Source organism: Parasteatoda tepidariorum, chromosome X1 (assembly GCF_043381705.1).
Source record: "Parasteatoda tepidariorum isolate YZ-2023 chromosome X1, CAS_Ptep_4.0, whole genome shotgun sequence".
NCBI classification, from domain to species: Eukaryota; Metazoa; Arthropoda; class Arachnida; order Araneae; family Theridiidae; genus Parasteatoda; species Parasteatoda tepidariorum.
In genome coordinates, this window is record NC_092214.1 from 62,097,749 (window position 1) to 62,121,492 (window position 23,744).

The 23,744-nt window shown below is 30.3% G+C and overlaps 1 protein-coding gene across 2 annotated transcripts in view; it reads right to left on the reverse strand.

Moving 5' to 3' along the window:
* LOC107452629 (protein disulfide isomerase CRELD1) overlaps positions 1-23,744 on the reverse strand; it is a 111,961-nt gene that overhangs the window by 25,080 nt on the left and 63,137 nt on the right. Inside the window, exons 1-3 of one of the 2 annotated variants that reach the window (XM_016069167.3) lie at positions 13,544-13,975; positions 7,664-7,849; positions 2,464-2,546 (exon numbers count right to left, since the gene is read on the reverse strand). In XM_016069167.3, coding sequence (XP_015924653.1) covers positions 2,464-2,546; positions 7,664-7,849; positions 13,544-13,594 — 320 coding nt within the window. In that variant the 5' untranslated portion in view covers positions 13,595-13,975. Of the gene's footprint in view, positions 1-2,463; positions 2,547-7,663; positions 7,850-13,543; positions 13,976-23,744 lie in introns of those variants that run through there. The other variant, XM_071187861.1, reaches the window with a different exon arrangement.

Below are 23,744 nucleotides of genomic sequence, written 5' to 3' on the forward strand. Positions count from 1 at the left end.
CAAAGAAAACTATGCTAATAACAACATTTCGAAGCCTAGAATATAATACAGTTTATGGTTGAGAGGAATTTAGGTTAAAAGTTTAACTGACGAAAGTACACTAGAGTGGTCTTCCTTTCTTAAAATTCCCATTGAAGAAACGAAAAGCACTTTTTCCCATAATTTATTCACTTTTGTTACCTTTACAAGCTTTCCTGTTAAAACCATCTTTAATGCACATTTTTAAAATTCTTGTTAAAAATGATTAATATTTAATATTTAATTTTATTAATTTATTTCAAATTAATATTTAAGCAGGAAAGAAACAAAACACATTATCAAGGTCTTATGAATCATTTGTGAGGAGAGTGAGTGTACAAAAATAGCAAAATCTGGTTGATTGCCAATTTTTTTCCTCTCACATTTAAAGCTGGATATATACTTTTTTTTCCGTGTACCTGTTACTGTCTGGTTCAAAATAAACATAACTGTTTTTTTGAAAAAATGTGACTGTCCTTAAGTTCATTTCCCCTACAACTACGAGTAATTTTCTAGTCAATTTGGTTTATAACGGCAACATGTTTGAATGATTCAATTGCTTTGGAACAAACAAAAAGATTTCAGAAATATATGTGAAAGAATGCATAAGAGAGTGGCATTTCAAGACCCTCCTGGGTAGCAAATGTCTTATTATGCTTCTGCTTCACTCTCAAAAACATTTTAGTTTTCATGTAAATTTAAATATATAATTTTGGATTTGGCTATATTTGATAGGACAAACTATTTGTTGAGCTTTGCACAACAGTTTTGCTAATAGTATTTGCCTAATTTTTGGTTTGCTTTCAAAAAAAAATGCATATCTTCAAAAAGTTTAGATTTAAAAAATTTTATTAATAAGTTTTGAAAATTATGATAAATTTTTTAATATTTTTTTTAGTTAAAAAAAGAGTAAAAAAATTTCAAATTACCAAAATACCAAAGTTATGTGTTAATCTTTCTGTAACAACTTCAAACAAAAAAAAATTTTATCTTACAATGAAATAAAATATCTGTCATGTATGTATATCAAGGAACTACATGAGCCAGAGGGGACTTTAGCCCCCTCACATTTAACCTTTGAAAACGGGACTTCCGCTACACATTTTAAAACCTGTTATTCTGGTTCACTTGTTGTACCAGCCGTAAACAAATGTTAATAAATGAAAAGGCAAAGAAAGTTCCTTAAAAATTTCATAAATTCACATTTTTGGTAATTAAATTAATAATTACATAAGAATCTAAAATTTATAATTTTTTTTTATCATGGTGCTTGAATTAAGTTTATTCAATCAAGAAACTAATATTGCCTTCATTTATGAATGTCATTTTTAGACACATTTATAACTCAAAGGCAAAATTTAAAGAACTATTTTAAAGATAGATAAAATAGAACTATTTAAAGATAGATAAATCCATCATTCCTTTTTAATAATTTTTTTACATGATCATTGTTCCAGTACATGTTAGGCCTTTTAAGTATATTTAATAATTATTTTAATGATTTTTAAACATTTAATCATTTATTTTGTATATAATTTGCTATTTGAAACAGATGCATTAACTCCGGAATAAATCGTGCAGTAAAATTTTGTGTGGCACATCCGATGGCGCGGACTTTCTGGTGAAAAACTAACTTTTTAGTCAAATTTTACGAGTGTGCCGTATATCCCAGGGCTGCATATCTCTGTGAAATTACAGAATATATAAACATATATATACAAATATATCACACACATATATGTATTAAATACAGCCCAGAGCTAGTAATGCCATACCGGTGAAAAAACAACACTCTTCATTTTAACATATTGGTGAAGAGAGAGAACAGAAAAATCACACAAAAAATTTTGTGTTCTATTATTTAATTTCAGGGAAAAGTTTCGCAAATGTTCCCCATAGTTTCCCAAATCGTACAAAAAAGGGAAACACTAATCATTTTAATTCCTTCATAAAATAGGTTGAGGGATTTCTTAGGTTCTCACACTTAGTTAAGAGAAAAACTTAAAATGATAAATATTGCATTCTTTAATCTATTTTCAGAAGAGTACGTAAACTATTAATTATGTGAGCAGATTTTGTTTTGAATAAAGAATTAGACAAAGAGAATTTAGACATAGAAATCCAAATCAATTTATGGTTAATCAATTAATTAATTAATAGTAGAGGAGCAAAATAATTTTCAGCCTTTTTAGCTCCCACATTTTAAATTATTAAATGTTTAATATTGGATTTCAGCCAATCATTAGGTAAATGATGAACCTGTTATGAGAGGCCTGCATAAAAAACTTTCTTTTCACACAATAAACTAAATAAAAATTTTAAGATAGAAAAATAAGTATCATTAAAAGTTAGATGCAGATTAGATTATACCACATTATTTTAGTCACACCTGATAAATTTGGCTTCAAGTGTGACATTTAAAATATTTATAAGCTTGGCTTATACCTGTTTTCATAATTTCCTAGTTTTTCTCTCTCCCAGTCAGCATCACCTCCTTCAAAACTCATCCTTGTTGTACTTCCTACAGCCTGAATATTTCCATTTAAAAAAATAATAATTATATAAATTATTATTTTAAAATAAATAATGCATCATTATAAAACACTTTCATTTTTGGGAAATTTATAAAGAAATTAAAAATACTTTTTCAAAAATATGATTAAAAAAAAATAGTACTAATATAATTAACAAACATTGATAAAAATTACAATGTCCTATAATTACCTACATTTAGCTTCTGGTTTTTGCTACATTAGCTACATTTAGACCATGAAGCATTTAGTTTCTGTTTCAGTTTTAATAAATAGGTGCTTGAAAACACAATTTGAAAAGTTAAGACAAAAGAAAACTTGCATTATTATACAATATCAGAGCATCTACCTATATTCTACTATAAATACATTTCTAGTGTAATGAAAAAAAGGTTACTGCTTTATAATTTTGAAACTTTTGAGATAAATTAAAGATTTATTAAAAGAAATTTTAACAGTTGTATAAATTATTCCATACACAATTTGAATTCTAAAACAAATCCATGTTTGAACTTTCCAAATTATTCAATGACGCTACAATCCAGAAGTAGAGAACATATATCAGATAGATGCAAGCAATCTACCAATTGACCAGTACTGTTATCAACAGTGGCAAACTAAAACATAATAATTACTTAAATGGGTTTGTTGCCAACTTTCACATATATAAAGCTAAAATATTTTTAAAATGGCAACAATAAAAAAAAATTACAGTATATCTGATTTTATACAATAAAACGCCAAATTTATACTTTTCAGAAACTCAGCTTTTCTTGAAATAATCCTAGTTGCAACACTAAATTAATAGACAAAATTCTACATTTCAGTGAAAAATTTAGTTTTAAGATACTATTGTTACAATTTTGTGGATATAAGTGGCAGCGTTTCCAAAAGCAGCAGAGGTATTTATTCTAGGTATTAAGACAACTTAGCCGGTAGCCGCCTACTTGTTTGCAACATGAATATTTCAGGTTAAGAACCAGCGTTTATGAATTAAAACCTTGAATTTTAGTATGTGCGACGTAACTAACTGGGCGACCTATCTAGCAGGGTTTTTTTAACTACTTAAGCTTGAAAACTCTATTTTGTTGAATTGATTCACCAATATTTCATAATTACCCTTTTTCTTTTTACTTTTACTTACATCTATTTTTATATTTTAGGATAAATAATAACCTAAAGAATTAACAATGCAGGTGAAAAACAGGAGGCAAGAATGCAGCAGTAGTGCAACAAATGCTCTCCCCTTTAACCACAGAAGGTGCTGCTGAATGTCCCTCCCGCAATCATACTTGGAATAAGTCTCTTACAAAATCAAGGAAAATGTGATTCCCTCCCACGCCCTTCTTTTCTACTGCTGCAGGTGAGAAGAAAAGAAAAGTGAAAGAGAAATATGCAAGTCATTCTCTAAAATAGGGATGAGTATGATGAAATGTTTAAAAGATCTATATTAAAAGTCAAGCTTATTCATACTTTTTGCTTAAGGTCAACTTTATTATCTTTACTCTCAGAAATTTATGTTTTAGAAAACTTAAAGATGTTCCTGCAAAATGATGCAATCTGATTAGCATGTGAACAGGGTTGAAATATTATTTAACATGTGAGATTTTTACCAGTATTTTCCATGTTTCTTACAGTCTCTGGAAAAACCTGTTTTTTCCATGGTTTTTACCATCTGTAAAAAAAAATTTCCCATTTCCCAAATGTACAAAAAATGTATGTTTGTAACAAGTAAAATATTACTACCCTTCCGCTTTTGCAACAATTTCTTTTTTTTATGTTTAACTGAGCTATGTATACTAAGTGAGCAATTTATACTATGTGAGCAATGTGTACTTATTATGTTTAAGTGAGCAATGTATACTCGAAATAAAGATAAATAAAAGAAAGACATTTTTTCATTTCTAATATCAATATAGAAAAGTGAAAAAGAAACATTATTTCATTTTGTTTTCACTTACAATCTTAACCTGAAATATTTATGCTGCAAACAAGTAGGCGGCCAGCGGCTAAATTGTCTTAATCCCTAAAAAAAATATCTCTGCTGTATTTGGAAATTCTGCTGCATACTTTAAAATAATGCACCTTTATTTTTGTTGTTCACAATCTATCATGCCGCCTATTTTCCATCTTATAGCTAACTATTGAGATTAACATTCAGTGTTATCAGTGAAGTCCAAAGCCAGTGCACTTCATTTCATTGTTTCCTCGCATCTTGCGAAAGATTTTTGTAATCAACTTGCTCAAGATTTAATGCTGGTTGAAATGTAGTGTGTGGAAGAGTATACAGTACTAAGGAAAAACAATAACATTTAGCATTAAATATGCGTATTTGCTCATAATGACTTGTTTTCTTTTTTTCACCATCAGAATAATAAAAGATCTAAAATAATAGAAGGCAAATTATATTTTTTTTTATTCTTAAATATGCAGATGTCATAATTACATTAAGCTAAACTATTTAAAAGATTAATTTTTATAAAGTAGAATAAAAATTACTTTAAATTTGGTGACAAAAAAAATAATTTAAGTTTATTAGCACTCTAAATATTAAAATATGATAGGTGCTAGCATATATTTCTCTTATAGAAAAAGGTCATTCTGAAATAAAAAGTTTATTAAATTTTTGGAATAAAATTTTAGTTCATCAGTTTTGGCAAAGTTGAAAAAAATACTTCCTTAAACAGACTATAAATTATAACTTTTACGATAGTATTCAGTTTTGTAAATTATAACTTAGTTGGTTTTCCTTCATGCTCCATTTTTCTTTTAAAAGAATATTCTGCGCTAAAGTTATCTTGATTTTCTATTTGAACTATGAGGCCTATTTTTGACAATTTTTTAACATTTATAGATTTATAATTTATCTAACGTTTGTCCAAAATAAAACATTTGTGTATTNACTATTTAAATTCTTATAAAGTAGAATAAAAATTACTTTAAATTTGGTGACAAAAAAATAATTTAAGTTTATCAGCACTCTCAATATTAAAATATGATAGGTGCTATCATATATTTTTTTTTATAGAAAAAGGTCATTCTGAAATAAAAAGTTTATTAAATTTTTGGAATAAAATTTTAGTTCATCAGTTTTGATGCTCCATTTTTCTTTTTAAAAGAATATTCTGCGCTAAAGTTATCTTGATTTTGTCCTGATTTTCTATTTGAACTATGAGGCCTGTTTTTGCCATTTTTTTAACATATATAGATTTATAACTTATATAACATTTGTCCAAAATAAAACATTTGTGTATTGTTGTTGTCAGTTGTCTGGTCATATAACTTCATAGTAATGTTTTAATATTAATTTCTAACTTTTACATCATTGACATACCTTTTTTGTTGTGCCTCTGATTTTTCAAATCTTCATACATAAAAATTTATTTTTATTTTATTTCATTTGAACAAATGACAATTCTGGAAAACTTTGATTTTTAAAGTGCACATACAAAGTGAAATAAGTCAAATAATTTTTTTCCTAATCTAATTTTAGAAAAATAATGTGACAAAAGATTGGTAAGATAAATTCTTCTTTTATCACTACTGTAGATTTTTTAATGATCCAACTATTCTTTTGTAAAAAAAGAGAAAGAAAAAAAATATTAATATTGGAATTTTATAAAAAAAAATTTTATAAAATTCCAAAATTCTGCTTATTGGAGTTTTTTGGCTATTTTCTGTATATAAATGCAGCTGTATTAAAATTATAGTATACAATGAAATAATACAATAACGTAATTTATAAATATGATTTTAATTAATCATTATAGGCTTATATTGAAAATCTTATAGTTTGTCAGTTTTTAATAGTGAAAAGATTTGCCTCACCTGGTTATGTGAAAACAATTACAATTCAGAAGAGACCTTACCTTTCGAACCATTTTACAACCACAAACCGATCAACGTTTGGTAATTTTTGTGTGGGCTACTGAGTGGGGAGGCAGACGTGGATTTAAGACGGTTTTGATTCAATAATTTTAATGCAATTGTTTTTAAACATTTTTTCAAAACTTAAAACAAAATACAACTACATTCGAAGTATTGGTGATGTCTCTCAGATGACCTCCTTCCATAAAAGGTCAAACAAACCCGAGAGAAATACACCACAGTAAATAAAATTAAAATAATTTAATGAAATTTGGGCAGCCCGGTACCATTTGATTCACCAATCTGTCAGCAGACCGGGGTTGGGAACCACTGCCTTATATCATATCACTTGTCCAATGGCTTATCATTTACTAATATACATAAATATAAATATATATCATCTAACAACTCTTAATAATAGCTATAATATGGATATATATATTCCTATCAGTTATAAATAACATACCACTATATCTGTAAATAAATAAACATGGGTTAAAATAATTAAATAGGGGATAAGGGACAATTGTGGGTAATTTTGAAAAGTTATTATGAAAATTATAGAAATGCATGATTTCTGATTTACAGTAAGATTGCATATATTTATTTATCATATATTTAAATATTATTTTTATGATTTTTAACCATTCAATCACTTATTTTATTTATAATTTTTTATTTGTAACAGATGTGGTAACTCAGAAATCGTTCATGTCAGAAAATTCTGAGCAGCATATCGGATGGTGCAGCCTTTCCAATAAAAAACTTTTTTTTAAAAACTTTGCAGGAACAGCATATAATCCCAGCACAACGTATCTCCGTAAAATTGCAATAATGAAATTAAATAGCTTATAAAGTTGCTATCCAAATGAGAAAAAATAAAGTTGAAAAATGCTTTAAAAAAACATATCTAATGTTTTGAAAGAGTAATTGAGGTCTATTTTAAATATTTACCTTTTTAATTCGAGTAAAATTTAATTATCCAAAAAAAAACTTATAAAAAGTAGTAAAACTGCACTAACCTCTCATATTTTTATTTACTATTTTTTGAAGGTCATAGAGAGAAATTATTTCAAAAAAAAAATTTATAATAACATTTCTAAGATAATCTTATTTAAATCCATGAAAGCAAAGTTTTAAATAACCCAAACAAAAGTTACGTCATATTAGACATGTTGTACATTCATTTTTGAAGAAAAAAAATTCCAACAATGCTTAGAATTAAGGAAGAAGAATAAAAATCATACTTTAATGAAAGACTCTACTAGATTTCTACAAGCAGAACAAGGAGAAACAGTTTTTTGGTGAACAGACGCTTTACTTAAGCTTTCTAAACTTGATAGTGATGATATATCAGTAGCAGTGATAGAGCAATTACTGAAAATCATGATGAGTGAACACAGGCACATAATGATTTTCATCTTTACATTTATCTAAAAAGAAAAAAAAAATCATACATTATATATTTGGCTCAAGTGCAAATAGGAAAATATAGTTATATATGAACACAATCATAAATAAAAACAACAAATAAATAATTCAAAGGCTAAGTCAATAATATTAAAAGAAAAATACAAGATCCAATGAATTATTAAAACAAAATAAAATTGGTTATTGGAAAAAAATTTCAATAACTTTAAACTATTCATTTCCATGCCTAGTTCTAGTTGCAGAAACAAGAGAACATAGTAAAGTAGAAATGTGGCAAAAATCTTTTAAATATTACAAAATATTAAACAGAATGAGTGGCATCAAAAAATCATTAATTCATCTTTTGGATAATAACAAAAATATTCTTATTTCTTACAATAAACATCACAAAATGTAACAAAAAGGCACTTTTGAGCTGTCCTATATTTATATTTTGTGAGTTGCAATGACTATGCAAATGAAGAATCCTTTCAAAATTTAGAATTGCTTGTCATTCAAATGGAAATTGCCTTGTCTAATCTTCTTCATCAGAAAAAGTATGTAAATCATTAATTTTAGATTCCAATGCCATGTATTACCACTATTTTATTCATGTTTCAATTTTTATTAAAGATTCATAGCCCATTGATGCAGAACCCCAAAAAGTGGTCTATATATGGAAAATATCTATGAAAAAAGTATTGGTACATACTTGTTTATACCAAGTAGATATATCGAATACTTTAGCTTTAAAGAAGCACTTGTCTTGACTTTATATCCAAATATGAAAATTTTATTTTCTAAGAACTTTTGTTTCTGCATAATAAATTCTTATAATGAAACACTTGCAGTAGCAATTTTTACCTTCTTGAGAAAAAAAATAAACATTCTTTTCAAAGGACATGGCACAAATGGGTAATTTGTGAGTTTTTTCTGTCAGATTCAGCAATTACTGCCAATAGAATTATCTAAATTATCCATGTAAATTAAATAATGAAATTGTCACAAATTGAGTGCTGGGTTAGAAAATAATTACTCAGATATACAATTTGCATAACGTTGCACTAAAAACATCAGAATTTAGAACTATATGGATATCCATAGCAATAACAGCTGAAAAAAGATTAGAAAAACTACGAAATTTATGATGCAGGATTCTTTATATTATTTTTCTTTCTTTTTTTAATTTTATTTGTTTTTAAAATATTGCCATTTTCTTACAAATAGAGGTAAGACTAAAACTGAATAAATTAATAGCTTTTAGTTTCAATTAAAAAAAATTAAAAAATTAGCTATTAGAGAATATAAAAAGATTTAAATTTTCATTAAAATTAGCAGTATTATACAAATATAAAAGACTTTAAATCTAAAAAAGAAATTAACTATCATTAAAACTAAATGTTTAAAAAACTGTTTTAGGTACTTATTTCTATCATGTTAATCTTCACGATTAAGGAAAGAGTTCGCATTCTTATCTTTCCTTTTAATTCAGATTGCAACTTCACCAGACTTACCAACATTCTAGGAAAAAGCAAAAAAGCGGTGGTAAAGCTTAGAAAAGGATAATAAAAACGCTCTCCACTTTACCTTTATTATATAAAATTCTCAGAAGAGAAATCTATTAGTGAAATTCTGAAACAGAAACAATTACTGATCTCATGTGACAATAATCAGGGCAAACTTACCTATGAAAATAATGTTTTAGGCGAAACTAACTAGTTTTTGCATAAAATGGGGATAAAATTCCCAGCACTGTGATCTCAAAGAGCAAGAGTGTGGAAATAAATTATCTACATCCATGATTGAAACGTAGATAGTATCAATCTAGTAGTATGCAAACTTTTATTTAAAAATTGTCAGTGTTTTTTTACAAATAAGAAAGGAGAACCCTTAACATTTTGGATTTAAGGCCAATCCTTTTAAGCACACACATTTTAAAAAAGATCCCCTGCCATTTTAAAGTTAAAATTATTAATCTGGAGGAAAAAATTAAGTAGAAAAATTTTTTTTATCACATTATAAGATTTATAATACTATTTCAAACTAACACATTAAGTTCCCACTTTTGGCATCTTCGTATAACGACAAATGAGTAGTTCTCTAAGGTTTTTCATACTGTTTGTGACCCTGTGTATTGAATCATTCTACTTGAATCATTCTTTTACTCCAAAAACACTCGGAGATTATAACTTGGACGATCCATCATCCATATTTTGAATTAAAAGACTTATCAAAATTAATTAGTGTTGAATAATACTAAAATAAAAGTTTCTTCCAATGAACTTCTATTTTATAAATAATGTCACTAATATTTTTCATTCATTAGCTCTTAAATCAGGGTTGTGTTTTCAATGACAAAATACTGATTTTTTAAAATGATACGTCAAAAGCCAGTCCAAAGGTGTCAAAAACTGCCCAAATCTGATAAAAACCTAGGGCAACAAATTTCTTATTTCCTTCAATTGTCATTGGGGATATTTTATTCGATATTAGATTTATTCGATAGTAAATCATGCCCAATACTTGCATTTTATGTTACTGTAATTATGATATCTATTATTTTCATAATATATATAATTTATAGAAAATATAGACAGAAGTATTGAAACTATTAATTGGTTTTTTTAAAAAAATATGGCGCTTTTAATACTTTAAGATCAATATTATTTGCTATACTATAACTATTTAGTTAATAATACAGTTAATAAATATGAGTAGCTAATTATTATCAATCTAAATAATGATTTTAATTCTTTCATGGCACAATTTAGGCAGAATTGTTAGATTAAGTAAAATTAAAGTGGCAGTCAATAATTCTCTGATCTTAACTTATTAATTTTTTTTATTCTTTATATTTGTTATTACTTGAAATTGCAGGGGAGCAGAATATATCTAATGGTGTGAACAAGGTTTTGAGGGAAATTCAGGCAGTCACAGGAAAATTTTCGGTTCAAAAAATTACCTACAAAATTTTTTATTGTAAAAAAAATGTGTCGCTTTGCAAAATTTTCCTTTATTAAAAAAATATTAAATGTCAGTCAATTTTCGCAATTATTAGATTGAATTCTTTAAGTTTATGAGTGAAACCTTTAATTTAATAAATTATTACTATTCTGATGTATTTTGATTTTCATTATTTTTAACACACAGGATCTGATCGTTTATACAAGAACAGAGTAAAATCAAATAAATTTTTTTAATTATGTAAACTTTACTTTTTAAATATATTTTTTAAAAGTTATAGTACTAAAAAAAAAAAACATAATAATTTTTGAGAAAATTTCGGTTCCAAAAAAAATTAGTGAGAAAATATTAGAAATATGAGGAAATATTAGGGTCTGTAAATTTTCTGCAAACGCCAAAACAAAACAAACTACTCTGCATAACTTTCGATCCTATGATAGGATTTTCACGTTCTAGGACTCATTCTTAAAGGCTCGAGGGGGTGACCTCAATTATGCTCATTAATAAGAGCAGGCAATATTTTAAATTACGAAGTCAGACTCATAAATGTACTCTCTCTGAATAAACATACCTTGTTTTCAACGGACTCCGATTTCTGCGCCCCAAAATGTAGGGGGTAGAAGCAATCTGCAATATATGATCCCAATAGTTTAGTCAGGAGAGCACTCCAAAGTTTGGACCCCTTAATGTTAATTCTACTTTTTGCGTATTTCGATGTCTCAAAAACTTTTTAAGTGAATAAAAAAGTTTTTCAAACAATAATAAAATTCCCCTTTATCCAAAGATAAATCCAATGCAAAAAATAACTTTTATTAAATATTCATTATTATTTTATTAAAGAATGGATAAAAAAAGTTTTGAATTGTAAGGTAAATGATTTTTTGAATCATTTTGAAAAATGTAATTTTACAGAGAAATATGCAAAAAGTAAAATCAACATTAAGGGGTTCAAACTTTGGAGAGCTCTCCTGATCAACTATTCAGACCATATTTCCTGGATTGCGGATGTCACCAATATTTTGGGGGTCAAAAATCTGAATCTGTCAAAAAATGGTATGTTAATTCAGAGAAAATACATTTTTGTGGCTGATTTTTCAACATGAAATACCGCCTGCACTTATTACTTAGCCTATTTGAGATCACTCTCTCAAGAAATTAAGTTTAAGTTCTAGAATATAAAGGGTGGTCTGGCTTGTTTTTGTTTTTTTTTTGTACACTGTACATGAATTTTTCTAATAGATTGTGACTATAAAATATTCCCTGATAAGTAAACTAATTACAATATTATGTTTAAATGAGTTAATTTTTCCAATCAATTTAAGAATTTAATTTTTACTATCAAAATCAAGTACACTTATTCGAACAAATTTCCTAATTACACATTATTTTATTATATTACAATAGTTTCGTATGTCAACATTCAAATCAGTCCTAATACATAGAAAATCTGATCATTAGATCAAAAGTTATTCAAGGCATTCCATATTATATTAAGAAATTACTTTTTCTGAAGAGAATGTTCTGCATCTACTTCATCAAAAAAAAAAAAAAAAAAAAAAAAAAAAAAAAAAAAAAAAAAAAAAAAAAAAAATAGGAATCAAGTTAAAAATTACTGTATGAAATTTTTTCATTATTTGTACTCAATCCGTACCTTTTGTATTTTATCAAAGTAAATTGATGAACAATTTATGCATTGCATAATAAATTAATTTTCTTGATGAAAAATAACTATCAGTTTAAAGAATTTTTTTAACTTATTACAGTAATAAAATTGAAAATATTTTTGTCTTCAACATTCCTAAATATTAAAACTAAGATTATCAATTTTAAATCCATGATTTCCTGGTTAAGCCACTGCCTCTAGGAAGTGCAACCTGAACGAAAATCAAAAATCTTGCTTCCTACAATCAATGCTACTTTGGTTTCAGAAATCAATTAAGATAGCAACTCATTAGTATTAAAACTATTATCATAAAAAACTAATTGGAACAGTAATCCTCAATGGCAATGAAAAGTTGACAATGAATACAAAACAGGCTATTTATTTCCTAAGAAAAATATGATCCAAAATTTTCAGTGCAGGCCAAGAAAGTTTATAATCAATATAAAGAATCAAATAAAGTAAAAAATATTAAATCGATTCTAATAAAATTTATTGGGCACTTATTTTGATCAGACGATAACAATCCCCACTAAGCAATTAACCATCATTAAGCAAGGAAGCATTAGAAAACATGACCTCCACTCAAGTGTTTTTTTTTATATATATTATATAAAAATGTCATAATGTCAATGTCATAATAGGCATTGAACTCTATTCTGATGACTATAAATATTTAACTTTGTAGCCTGGTAATTTTAAAACCAGCATAAGAAACTTCTAGATCAAGCATTAGGACAAACTAGTCTCTGTAAAGAATTTTTTGATAGAACTAAAATGCATTTGTGAAACAGGGAGAAGAAAGCCACAAAAACCTTCCACAGACAGCAAGGGGATTCTAACCCATGATCTATTTACCACTGAGGATATTTTAAGTCAGCACTGTGGTTAGTGAGAGCTGGGGAAAGAATTCGCATCAGCCAGTCACCGCTGAGATTTAAACCTAGGACACCTAATTGGGAGGATTAATATTGAAGGTAATTAATTGTAGGCAATGATGGATATAAAATTGCTGGGCAAGCCCTGGCCTGTGACGCTAAAAAGAAGCTTTACAATGTGAATTGTGGTTGAATAATTACAAAATATATCATACCTGCGTAGATAAACTACTTTTCGCACAGGATTTTGTCGTTAAATTTATCATATTTTAGGGAGCAGAATTTTGTTCTGTTACTATATATTGCTACTTTTTTGTAACTTTGTTAACAAAATATAGGGGAATTATTTCTGGAGAGAAGGAAAGATTATCTAGCGAAAAACCAAGTCAATTTCTTCCACGTACAGTACAGTTTATGTACAATATGTTGAAAGTTTTAAAGGTTTTTCTTCTTATCCCAGAAAAAAAAGCCAAAAATAAACAATAATTTTTAAGACTTTTCACAAAATTAAAATATTAAACATTTTGTCTGGAAACCGGATTATTTGATAATTTAAAAGACAAATTATAGACTATTAACTTAAGTTTACGTCACGTCTACCGGTTCAAAGTATCAATATTTAGATTTGAGGAAGGTAGACCATTTATACGAGTTTCAATAGAAGCAAAAGTTTTAACTTATAGCTTAGCAAGTCAAAGCAATTAAGAAGCATTTTCACTGCATGCAATCGCATGGGTATCACGTACTTGCGATACACATATGAGCGAGCAGTTCTTTTCTCACGGCGTGTGGTTGACGCATTTCGAAACACCGTCGAAATTATGGAAAACCTGATGATTAAGTTTGACGAGGAAAAATATTTTCATTTATCAGATCCTCATACTCAATCTCTTTTGATGGAAATGCTGTGGGAATGGCCATTTACTAGCTTTTTATAAACAATAGCAAACAAAAAAAATTGTGATGGCATGTCTTAGGATCAACCTCTTGCAGCCGCTGTCATGGAAACTGGGTTACTCCTTAATTTAATTGGAGGGGGGTAAAAAGTGGGGGGAAAGTTGGTTGGTTTGGTTGTTAATTTACGTCGCACTAGAGCTGCACAATGGGCTATTGGCGACGGTCTGGGAAACATTCCAGAGGATGATCCGAAGACATGCCATCACAATTTTGATCCTCTGCGGAGGGGATGGCACCCCCGCTTCGGTAGCCCGACGACCTGCGCGCGAAGACGAGCACTTCACGGTAGCACAGTTTAACGAGGACCAATACCGCACACCCTCGGTCCCTACGCAGACTGATCCAAGTGGTCACCCACTCGCACACTGACCGTAGCCAGTGATGCTTGGCTTCGGTGATCTGCTGGGAACCGTGTCTTAACGATCAGTCCACTGCGGGATATTGGCTTTAAAGAAAACAAAGCGCAGTTTTTTTTGTCTTGTTTTTAAACCAAGAATCTTATTAAAAACAAAATACAGAAAAGAACGACATTTTTTTAGAGCGTTCCTAATAATAATTGATTTGAGATACTAATTATAAGCTGATTTCTTATTATGAGTTTTAAAACAGATATTCTTATAAATATTATATTAATTAAACGAAACTAATTTTAAGCAAAACAAAATTATATTTAATTTTCTTTTAATTAAATCTAAGTAAAAAAAAAATACATAGATGCTCACAAATACTTTACTTTAGATATCTATTTTTGTGTGCAATCCTTTTTTTTTTATAGATTTATGTATATTAATTTATCCCACATTGGTGTTTAGTGGGGGAAGGAAAAGACAATACAGGCATGAAATCATTGATCATGAAAAAGATCATTATGTTTTATAATATTTACCGTTCATTTTTTTAATTATAAAAATCATATTATTTTCTGATAACTTTTTTTTTATTATGAAAGTAAGAAAGTAATTTTTTTCTGAAATATATTTGCTTCTATGAAACAAAAGAGCTTACCTAAAAAACCTCTCTATAAGAGAAGACTGCCTTTTTCTTTTCTCGAAGGAAAATCCCAAATCCGATATAAAGCTTAATTAGTAGCTACAAAAACAAACTAACAACGGATAACCAACAAAAAAAGCTAACGTTTAGTAATTAACAAAACAAAAAAACAATCCAACAAGGAATCACAAAAAATTAACAACTATAGTAAGGAAATAACAATTAAAAGAAAAAAGTATACTTTCTGCTTATTTTAATGAAGTAATATATTTCAGAAATATATGGAATATGAAATTTAAATAGACCTTTCATATTAGATCATTAAATATAATAGATCAATTTTGCAAGCAATAGGTTTTAACTCTAATAGGAAGATAAAATACACATTTTATTTTTTGTTTATTTACAAATATTTTTCCGATGTGTTTTAGATGTTCCTTCTCTAAAAAAAGCGATGCCATTTTGCATTCGCTTGCATATTTGCATATTTTATTCGCGATTGCAACACTCGAATACGCNATACTTTCTGCATATTTTAATGAAGTAATATATTTCAGAAATATATGGAATATGAAATTTAAATAGACCTTTCATATTAGATCATTAAATATAATAGATCAATTTTGCGAGCAATAGGTTTTAACTCTAATAGGAAGATAAAATACACATTTGATTTTCTGTTTATTTACAAATATTTTTCCGGTGTGTTTTAGATGTCCCTTCTCTAAAAAAGCGATGCCATTTTGCATTCGCTTGCATATTTGCATATTTTATTGTTTGAAGTACAATGATTCAGAAAAATATGGAATGTAAAAAAAAGTCATTTCATTCTTTTCTAGTTGCATAAGAAGGAATATTAAACATTTTTCTTTTTTAAATTAAGTAAGACACAATAAAGAAGGAACGTTACCAAGCTACACTGAAGAAATCTCCAGTGCAACTGATGAACGTGTTGTTCTACAGCAATCATTCGTCTCAAATAACTATGTCCCCTATAGGTCGTTATGTTCGCGAATTATAAACTATAAACATAATTTCGAAACAATAATTTTCTGTAATTTATAATGCGTTTAAAATAAAGCGAATAATAGCAATCGTCTACGTTAGAACCAAAATGATCGTTAATAAGATTTATAGGAGATCGTTAACAAAACTTAGATTGCAGAGATAGCCAAAGACTCAATCAGAAGCTAACTCAGTTACCCAAAATCTCAATGAAGACAGCAATGGAGGTAATGAGACTGAATGAACAATTTCCGTGTATTATTGACTGATAATATGTCCTTATAATTTGTCATGAACTTTTACAATGTGTCAAAATATTTGCTTGGGGAATAAATTTATTGCTTTTAAAGTAAAAGGATAAATTCTTACTTCATTACGTTTTCCTTTCTTTCTTTTTTTTTGTTGTCAATGTTAAATGGAGATATATGCGAAATTTCAAAAATGCACAGTTCCAGCAGTTATACCCATTTATGGATATTAAATTCCGAGTAATTTTCTAGACTACCTAAACAAAGAGGATCCAAGAATTTGGAAGTAATGATGCAGATATGTATATAATGAGAACTGAACTCTTCTTGATGTGTTTATTGGTTTATTGAAAAACATATATTTGCTGGCTTCTTGCCTCATTTAAGGCTTTAAAACCTTTGTCAATTAGAAGGATAGAAAGAGGACAGAGAAAAACAGCATGAATATTCACCCAGGTTAACTGCGGGATTCGAACTCGCTACATACATGCTACCCTTGATTTGTTTCAGGACGTTGGTTCAAACCGACTTAAAGATTTAAAAAAATTATAAATGGTTTAAGTTATCAATTTTAAGTGAATAAGGAAAAAAAGTGATTAAAAAATACGAATAAAGATGAGAATAAGAGTGATGTTAATATTCGCGATCGCAACGCTCGAATGCGCCATCTGGGGAGAAAACCGGTTCCATGTCTTTTCCCTCTCCTCCTTTTCTCAGTTGCATAGGAATGTACTGCGATATTTTGCCCTCTCTTAATATTTTTCATACTCAATTGTCAATTTTTTAAAAAATTTCCACAACGTTTTCTTTTAGAACTATATTCAATGCAGTTTTCAGTTCCATATAGTTTCCTAACTTAAAAGTTTTAAATCTCTATATGAAAATCAAGACTGAAACTAATGTACTTCCTTCTCTTATGTCTCTCCACACGCTAATGGTGAAAGCATGCGAAGTGTTTCCATAGGTATAGAGTTCTGCTCTACGCCACCTATAACCCATTTCGATCGCCAATATTCTCCTTGATTGTTGTTTAGGAAAATAAAAGTATTTCAAATTGAACTTCAGTAAAATTTCTATTTTTAGGTGAAACTTTTTGAGTTTTATATAAATATACATTTTACGGGTTATTATTATAAACGCTTAATAAAAAAACTCAGATCCCTTAGCTTATCAATACAAGTCATTAAGGAAAACGAAACTTGCGGCCGTTACACACTTTTCCAGAAAAAGCGCGATACAAATTTAACAAAACTAATCCTTCAAAATTTATTCCTGTAGTTATTTATTTGAAAAAAGTTTTCAGATAATTGTGACAGTTAGTTAAAATAAATTTTGAAACAGCTATGTAATGTAGATCATAGTTCCGCACCCAAACGGTAATTACTTTTTTTAATGGAACGAGCATTCTCTTTAAGAAAAAGTTCTCTGTTTTCGAGTAAAAATTAAATGTAGGTAGGTACTTCATTTACGTCAAACTGGACCTGAAAATGGGTTATTTTATTGGCGACGGTCTGGAAAACATCCCTGAGGATGATCCGAAGTCATGCTATCACAATTTTAATCCCCTGCGGATGCAATCTGCACGCGAAGTCAAGCGATTTAAGATAGAACACTTTAATGAGACCCGATACCGTGAATCCTATATCCCAACGATGGCTGATCAAAGTAGACACACACCCGCTTACTTACCGCAGTCAGTGACGCTTCACTTCGGAGTTTTACTGGGAACCTTATCCTTACGATCAGTCCATAGTGGAACAGAAATTAAATGAATAACTGTTTAAAAAATATTCAATACTATTTTGATTCCATCGATTTAACTGCATTGTAAACTAAATCTTGCGAAAACAAACTAGGGATGTTAAAAATAAATAGTCATGTCTTTCTATGACATCATGAAATAGCACAAAACTTCTGGTAGGGTTTGTTTGTTTTTTTCAATAAGAAGGTAGTATAGTTAATCTATGGAAAGAACTCCCCTCCCCAGGGGCGGATCTACTTAAGGGCTTTTTCGGCTGCAGCCCAGGGCCCACTGAAAACAGTAGGTGATATTTTGAATTAAAAAAAATCTAATATTAAAAAAAAACTATTATAACGTTGGCAACCCTGAGATTAATCAACCCATGCATGTACGCGTCTATCTAGAGGAACGGGGAATTCCCCGTCGCTTGTTTTTGGTCAGTGTATTTTTTCGCGTCTATTACGGGGGACTTCCAACCGCGCCGCTTAAAGCCCGACGTAATTTTTTCCCCGCACTTCTGTTCTCGTCGTCAAAGTGACAAACTTGTTTAGTTTACTAATAAATGATAACTTAAAAGTTATAAAGACCGGACCTTTCTCTTATTTCACTTATAATTGAAAGTACATAATCTGTATAAGAAAAGATTTCCTGCTCTTAGTTGATAAGTAAAAAGAATTATAAGTCATGTCTTTTTTTGTTTTTAATGTATTTTTTCAATACTAAATGAACTTTTAATCGATTTTTAATGATAATTTGTGAATTACTGCACTCATTACAAACTATTAAAATGTGACGTGAAGAACAATATTACATCTATTATCTCGTTCTCTGCTTATTACCAGAAAATTATCAAGTTCATTGTTTATTTTCAGAAAAATATCAAAGTCATATCTTACAATATGTCTGGTAGAAAATATAAAAGTGGAGCTGAGAAACGAAAATTGCAGCTAGATCGAAAAAAAGAAAGAAAGAAATGTGCAGAAATTGAAACGTTTTCCAAATTAGAACATGTTGCTGTTGTTGTTAATTTACGTCGCACTAGAGCTGCACAATGGGCTATTGGCGACGGTCTGGGAAACATCCCGGAGGATGATCCGAAGACATGCCATCACAATTTTGATCCTCTGCGGAGGGGATGGCACCCCTGCTTCGGTATTTCGACGACCTGCGTACGAAGTCGAGCACTTTACGGTAGCACAGATTAACGAGGACCAATACCGCACACCCTCGGTCCCTACGCAGACTGATCCAAGTGGTCACCCACCCGGACAGCAGCCAGTGATGCTTGACTTCGGTGATCTGCTGAGAACCGTGTCTTAACGATCAGTCCACTGCGGGACCCAAATTAGAACATAGAAACGAGAATGAAATAGCTACAAACTTATTAACAAGTGAAAAGGAAGGGATTTTATCCAAAGAGAATCTATTTAAAGGGAGCAGAAAATCGTAACACCAGGAAAAAATACAAGTGATGAAAATGTGCAAAGTCTTGACTACCAACAACCCTCTGATCCCACTGATAACTGCACTGGTGGACAAAATTAAGAGATGGAAGACATTTTCCCAAATATCTCAAAAAGTACTGAATATAAATAAACGAAATTTGGTATGGATATAGCTTATTCCATGATAACAAAGTAGGCAAAACAAAAATGATAGTGCCATTCACTGGCAAGACCTATTGCCAATAAATCCAATGTAGTCTGAACTTAAGGATAAAAGATGACAATAAAAGTGAGGCTTGTACAGTGTGTGTTGCCTCTAGTATGGTGTATGGTCACCCCTGACAGACAGACAGCATGCACAACGAGTATGCATGCTGTTAATAAGGGAGTTAAGGAGGACTTGTGGAAGACCCTCCCATTCTTCCACCAGAGCAATTTTTAACTCCAGAATGGTTCTGGGGGGAGGTTGGCGCATCGCAATAGCTCTCCCAACAGCATCCCAAGCATGTTCAATAGGATTCAGGTCAGGGGATTTGGCTGGCCAATCCATTCGTTGAATATCCTCGCTTTCCAGATACTCATCAACCACGAGAGCCCTATGTGGTCGCGCATTGTCGTCCATAAAAATGAACTCAGGACCGACTGCGCCCCTGAAAAGACGAACATAGGGCTCTAGGACCTCCTGTCTGTAACTCTGGGCAATCACGGAACCATTGTCAAACACATGGAGAGGTGTGCGGGTATCTTGCATGTGCGAAAGGATGTGCGAAAATGCTTTCCATCTCTTAATTTTGTCCACCAGTGTATATTGTTCTCCATATTGTAACTATATTATAACTATATTGGTGATCAGCAAGAGGACGGTAATACCGAGGCGGAAAAAAATTTAGAGAATATTAGTTTGAGTTCGAGAAATATGTTGACGTGGGCTTGTGGCCAGAATTGCTAAATAATGATTTCATTAATGACATCCTCTCAAATGAAATGACTGACTTTCAAAATAAAGATCCGAAAAATATATATTCAGCTTCAATAAAGAACAAAACAGAACATTTTCAAATAGGTATTTCATTAAGAAAATGAAAAATGCTCAATCACTGGAAAGATCTTGGCTATGTTATTCAAACAGGGTTGGCGCTGTTTTTTGTTTGACTTGCATACTTTTTTCTTAAATCCCTTCTCAATACGCAACCGGATTTTCTGATTGGAAACACATAGGAACTTGTTTAGAAAATCATGAAAATTCTAATGAACATAAGAAATCAATGTTAGTGTTGTTGACACGAAAAGAAAATAGGTCTGTTTTAGACATGCAGCTTCAGAAGCAATTACAAAAAGAAACAGAATATTATCACAATGTCCTAAAACGGGCTATTGCTGTGGTCAAATTTTTAAGTATAAGGGGCTTACCATTTAGAGTTTCCGAGGAAGTATTTGGTTCTCCACATAATGGAAATTTTATGGGTGCTCTGGAGCTGTTGGCAGAGTTCGATCCATTCATTCGTGAACACATTGAACAACGAGAGCTGCGACCAAAACCGATAATATCGTACTCATCAAACACAGTATATGAGGAAATAATTGAGATTATGGGCCGACAGATAATTAAACAAATTATAACTCACATAAATAACGACGACACAAAGTACTATTCAATTGTGATGGATTCTACTCCAGATCTATCTCACAATGATCAACTTGCTATTGTATTACGATACTGTTTTCGGAGAAAAGGGCATGAAATATGTGTATCCTTCATTAAAATTAGTAGTCATACTGACTTACATTTATTTAATATTCTACAAGACTTTTTAGAAACAAATGGACTACTACTGGATAATTGTAGGGGACAATCTTATGACAATGCTGCTAATATTACGGGTCAGTACAATGGTGTACAAGCACTACTAAAACAAAAAAATAAATCCGCGGATTATGTGCCATGTGCTGCGCATTCCCTTAACCTAGTTGGTGAAGAATCTGTTAAGGTTGCAACCGAAATTGTGAACTTTTTTGAAGTAGTGCAAAAAATATACGTTTTATTTTCTACTTCGACCTATAGGTGGGAATTGTTAAATCGTGAAACAAAACTCAAATTTACGTTAAAAAGTTTAAGCCAGGCCAGATGGTCTTGTCACTATGATGCTGTCAAAGCTGTGAAAAATAATTATGATGACATTATGAAAATTTTCGAAAGTTTCAGCGAAAATGAGGGTGAGAAAATTGATTTCCGGAAAGAGGCACGAAATTTATTCAATAAAGTGACGAAACTCGATACTGCAATTTTGATTATTTTTTGGGAAGAAATTTTGGGGAGATTTAATTTTGTTAATAAAAAAAATACAGAGCCCTGGTTTAGATATTTGTGAAGGCAACAAGTTAATTGTGCCATTAAAAGACTTCGTACACAACATAAGGCACCAATCAGATCAGAAGCTAAAGGAATACGAAGAGAAAGCTAAAAAATTAAGTACTAGTGTGGGAATAGACATAAACAAGAGACGCATTACTCCAAAATTTTCAGATAAGTCTACAGATAAATTCTTAGTATACGGTGCAGAAAAATTTAAAAGAGAAACGCTAAACGTTGCGTTGGATAAGCTGATTATGGATTTAAATAAAAGGAGCCAAGTCTATGAGATGTATAGCAAGAAATTCAAATTTTTAATGGATTTGCAAGACAATAATATGGAAAACTTAGATCTGGAAAGTATACGTAATATTGTTGATTATTATCCAGATGACGTAGACGAGCATTTAGTAAATCAGTTAAAATCTTATTTACTTCAGTCTACGACAGAGTCTTCCCCTCTTGCAGTGAAATTTTTATGCTAATTTATGAAAAGAAACTTGTTGATGTTTTCCCAAATTGCTATGCTATCTTAAAGATATTTTTAACTTTGCCAATCACTAGCTGTAAAGCGGAGGGCTCTTTCTCCAGGATGTCTTATATAGAAAACAAATATAGGACAACAATGTCGAACCATCGACTGAATCATTTATCAGTTCTTTCCATAAATTGTGATTTAGCGAAGGACTTACAATGTGATGAGCAAATAAAGGAATTTGCAGCACAAAAATGCAGAAAGGTTGCTTTATAATTTGTATAACATAACTACACATGACCTGTCAATTTCTTTTGCAACAATGTTGTACAGTTGCTGTTTGTATACACAAATAAAAATAAATAAATAAAATTATTTTTTTGTCCTATTTTTTTCTACACTGAAGAGCCAAAAAAACTGGTATACCTGCCTAATATCGTGTAGAGAAGCCCGTATGGAAAGCCCATATCGATGATGTTTCGTAGAATGGTTCGCACGCTGTCACTTGTTGATGGCCCAGTATTGAAATCTGCTGCAATTTGTGGAAGGGTTACACGCCTGTCACGTTTAATGATTCTCGTCAATCGTCGTTGATCTCTAAAATTCAAGCTTTTCCAGCTTGAATTTTAAATTAAGCTTCAAATCAAAAGATTCAGCAAATTAATCAAGCTTAATGAGAAATTAAATTCATCTTGATTCGAACAGAATCAAGCCTGATTTTGTTCGAAATTCAAGGCAGAAAATAGCAGGAAACTAGGCTAATTCAAGGCAGAAAATAGTTATCTCACTATGGCCATAGGTAGCAAAAGCATACTTAGCGCTATATGTAGCACATTTCGATCGACAATTGAAATTATTATTCATTCAAAATTTCTCAAATGTAGTTGTAGTTCATTTACGTCGCACTAGAGCTGCACAATGGGCTATTGGCGACGGTCTGGGAAACATCCTTGAAGATGATTCGAAGACATGCCATCACAATTTTGATCCTCTGCAGAGGGGATGGCACCCCCACTTCGGTAGCCCGACGACCTGCAAGCGAAGTCAAGCACTTTACGGTAGAACAGTAGTCCCGCAGTGGACTGATCGTTAAGACACGGTTCTCAGCAGATCACCGAAGTCAAGCATCACTGGCTACGGTCAGTGTGCGGGTGGGTGACCACTTGGATCAGTCTGCGTAGGGACCGAGGGTGTGCGGTATTGGT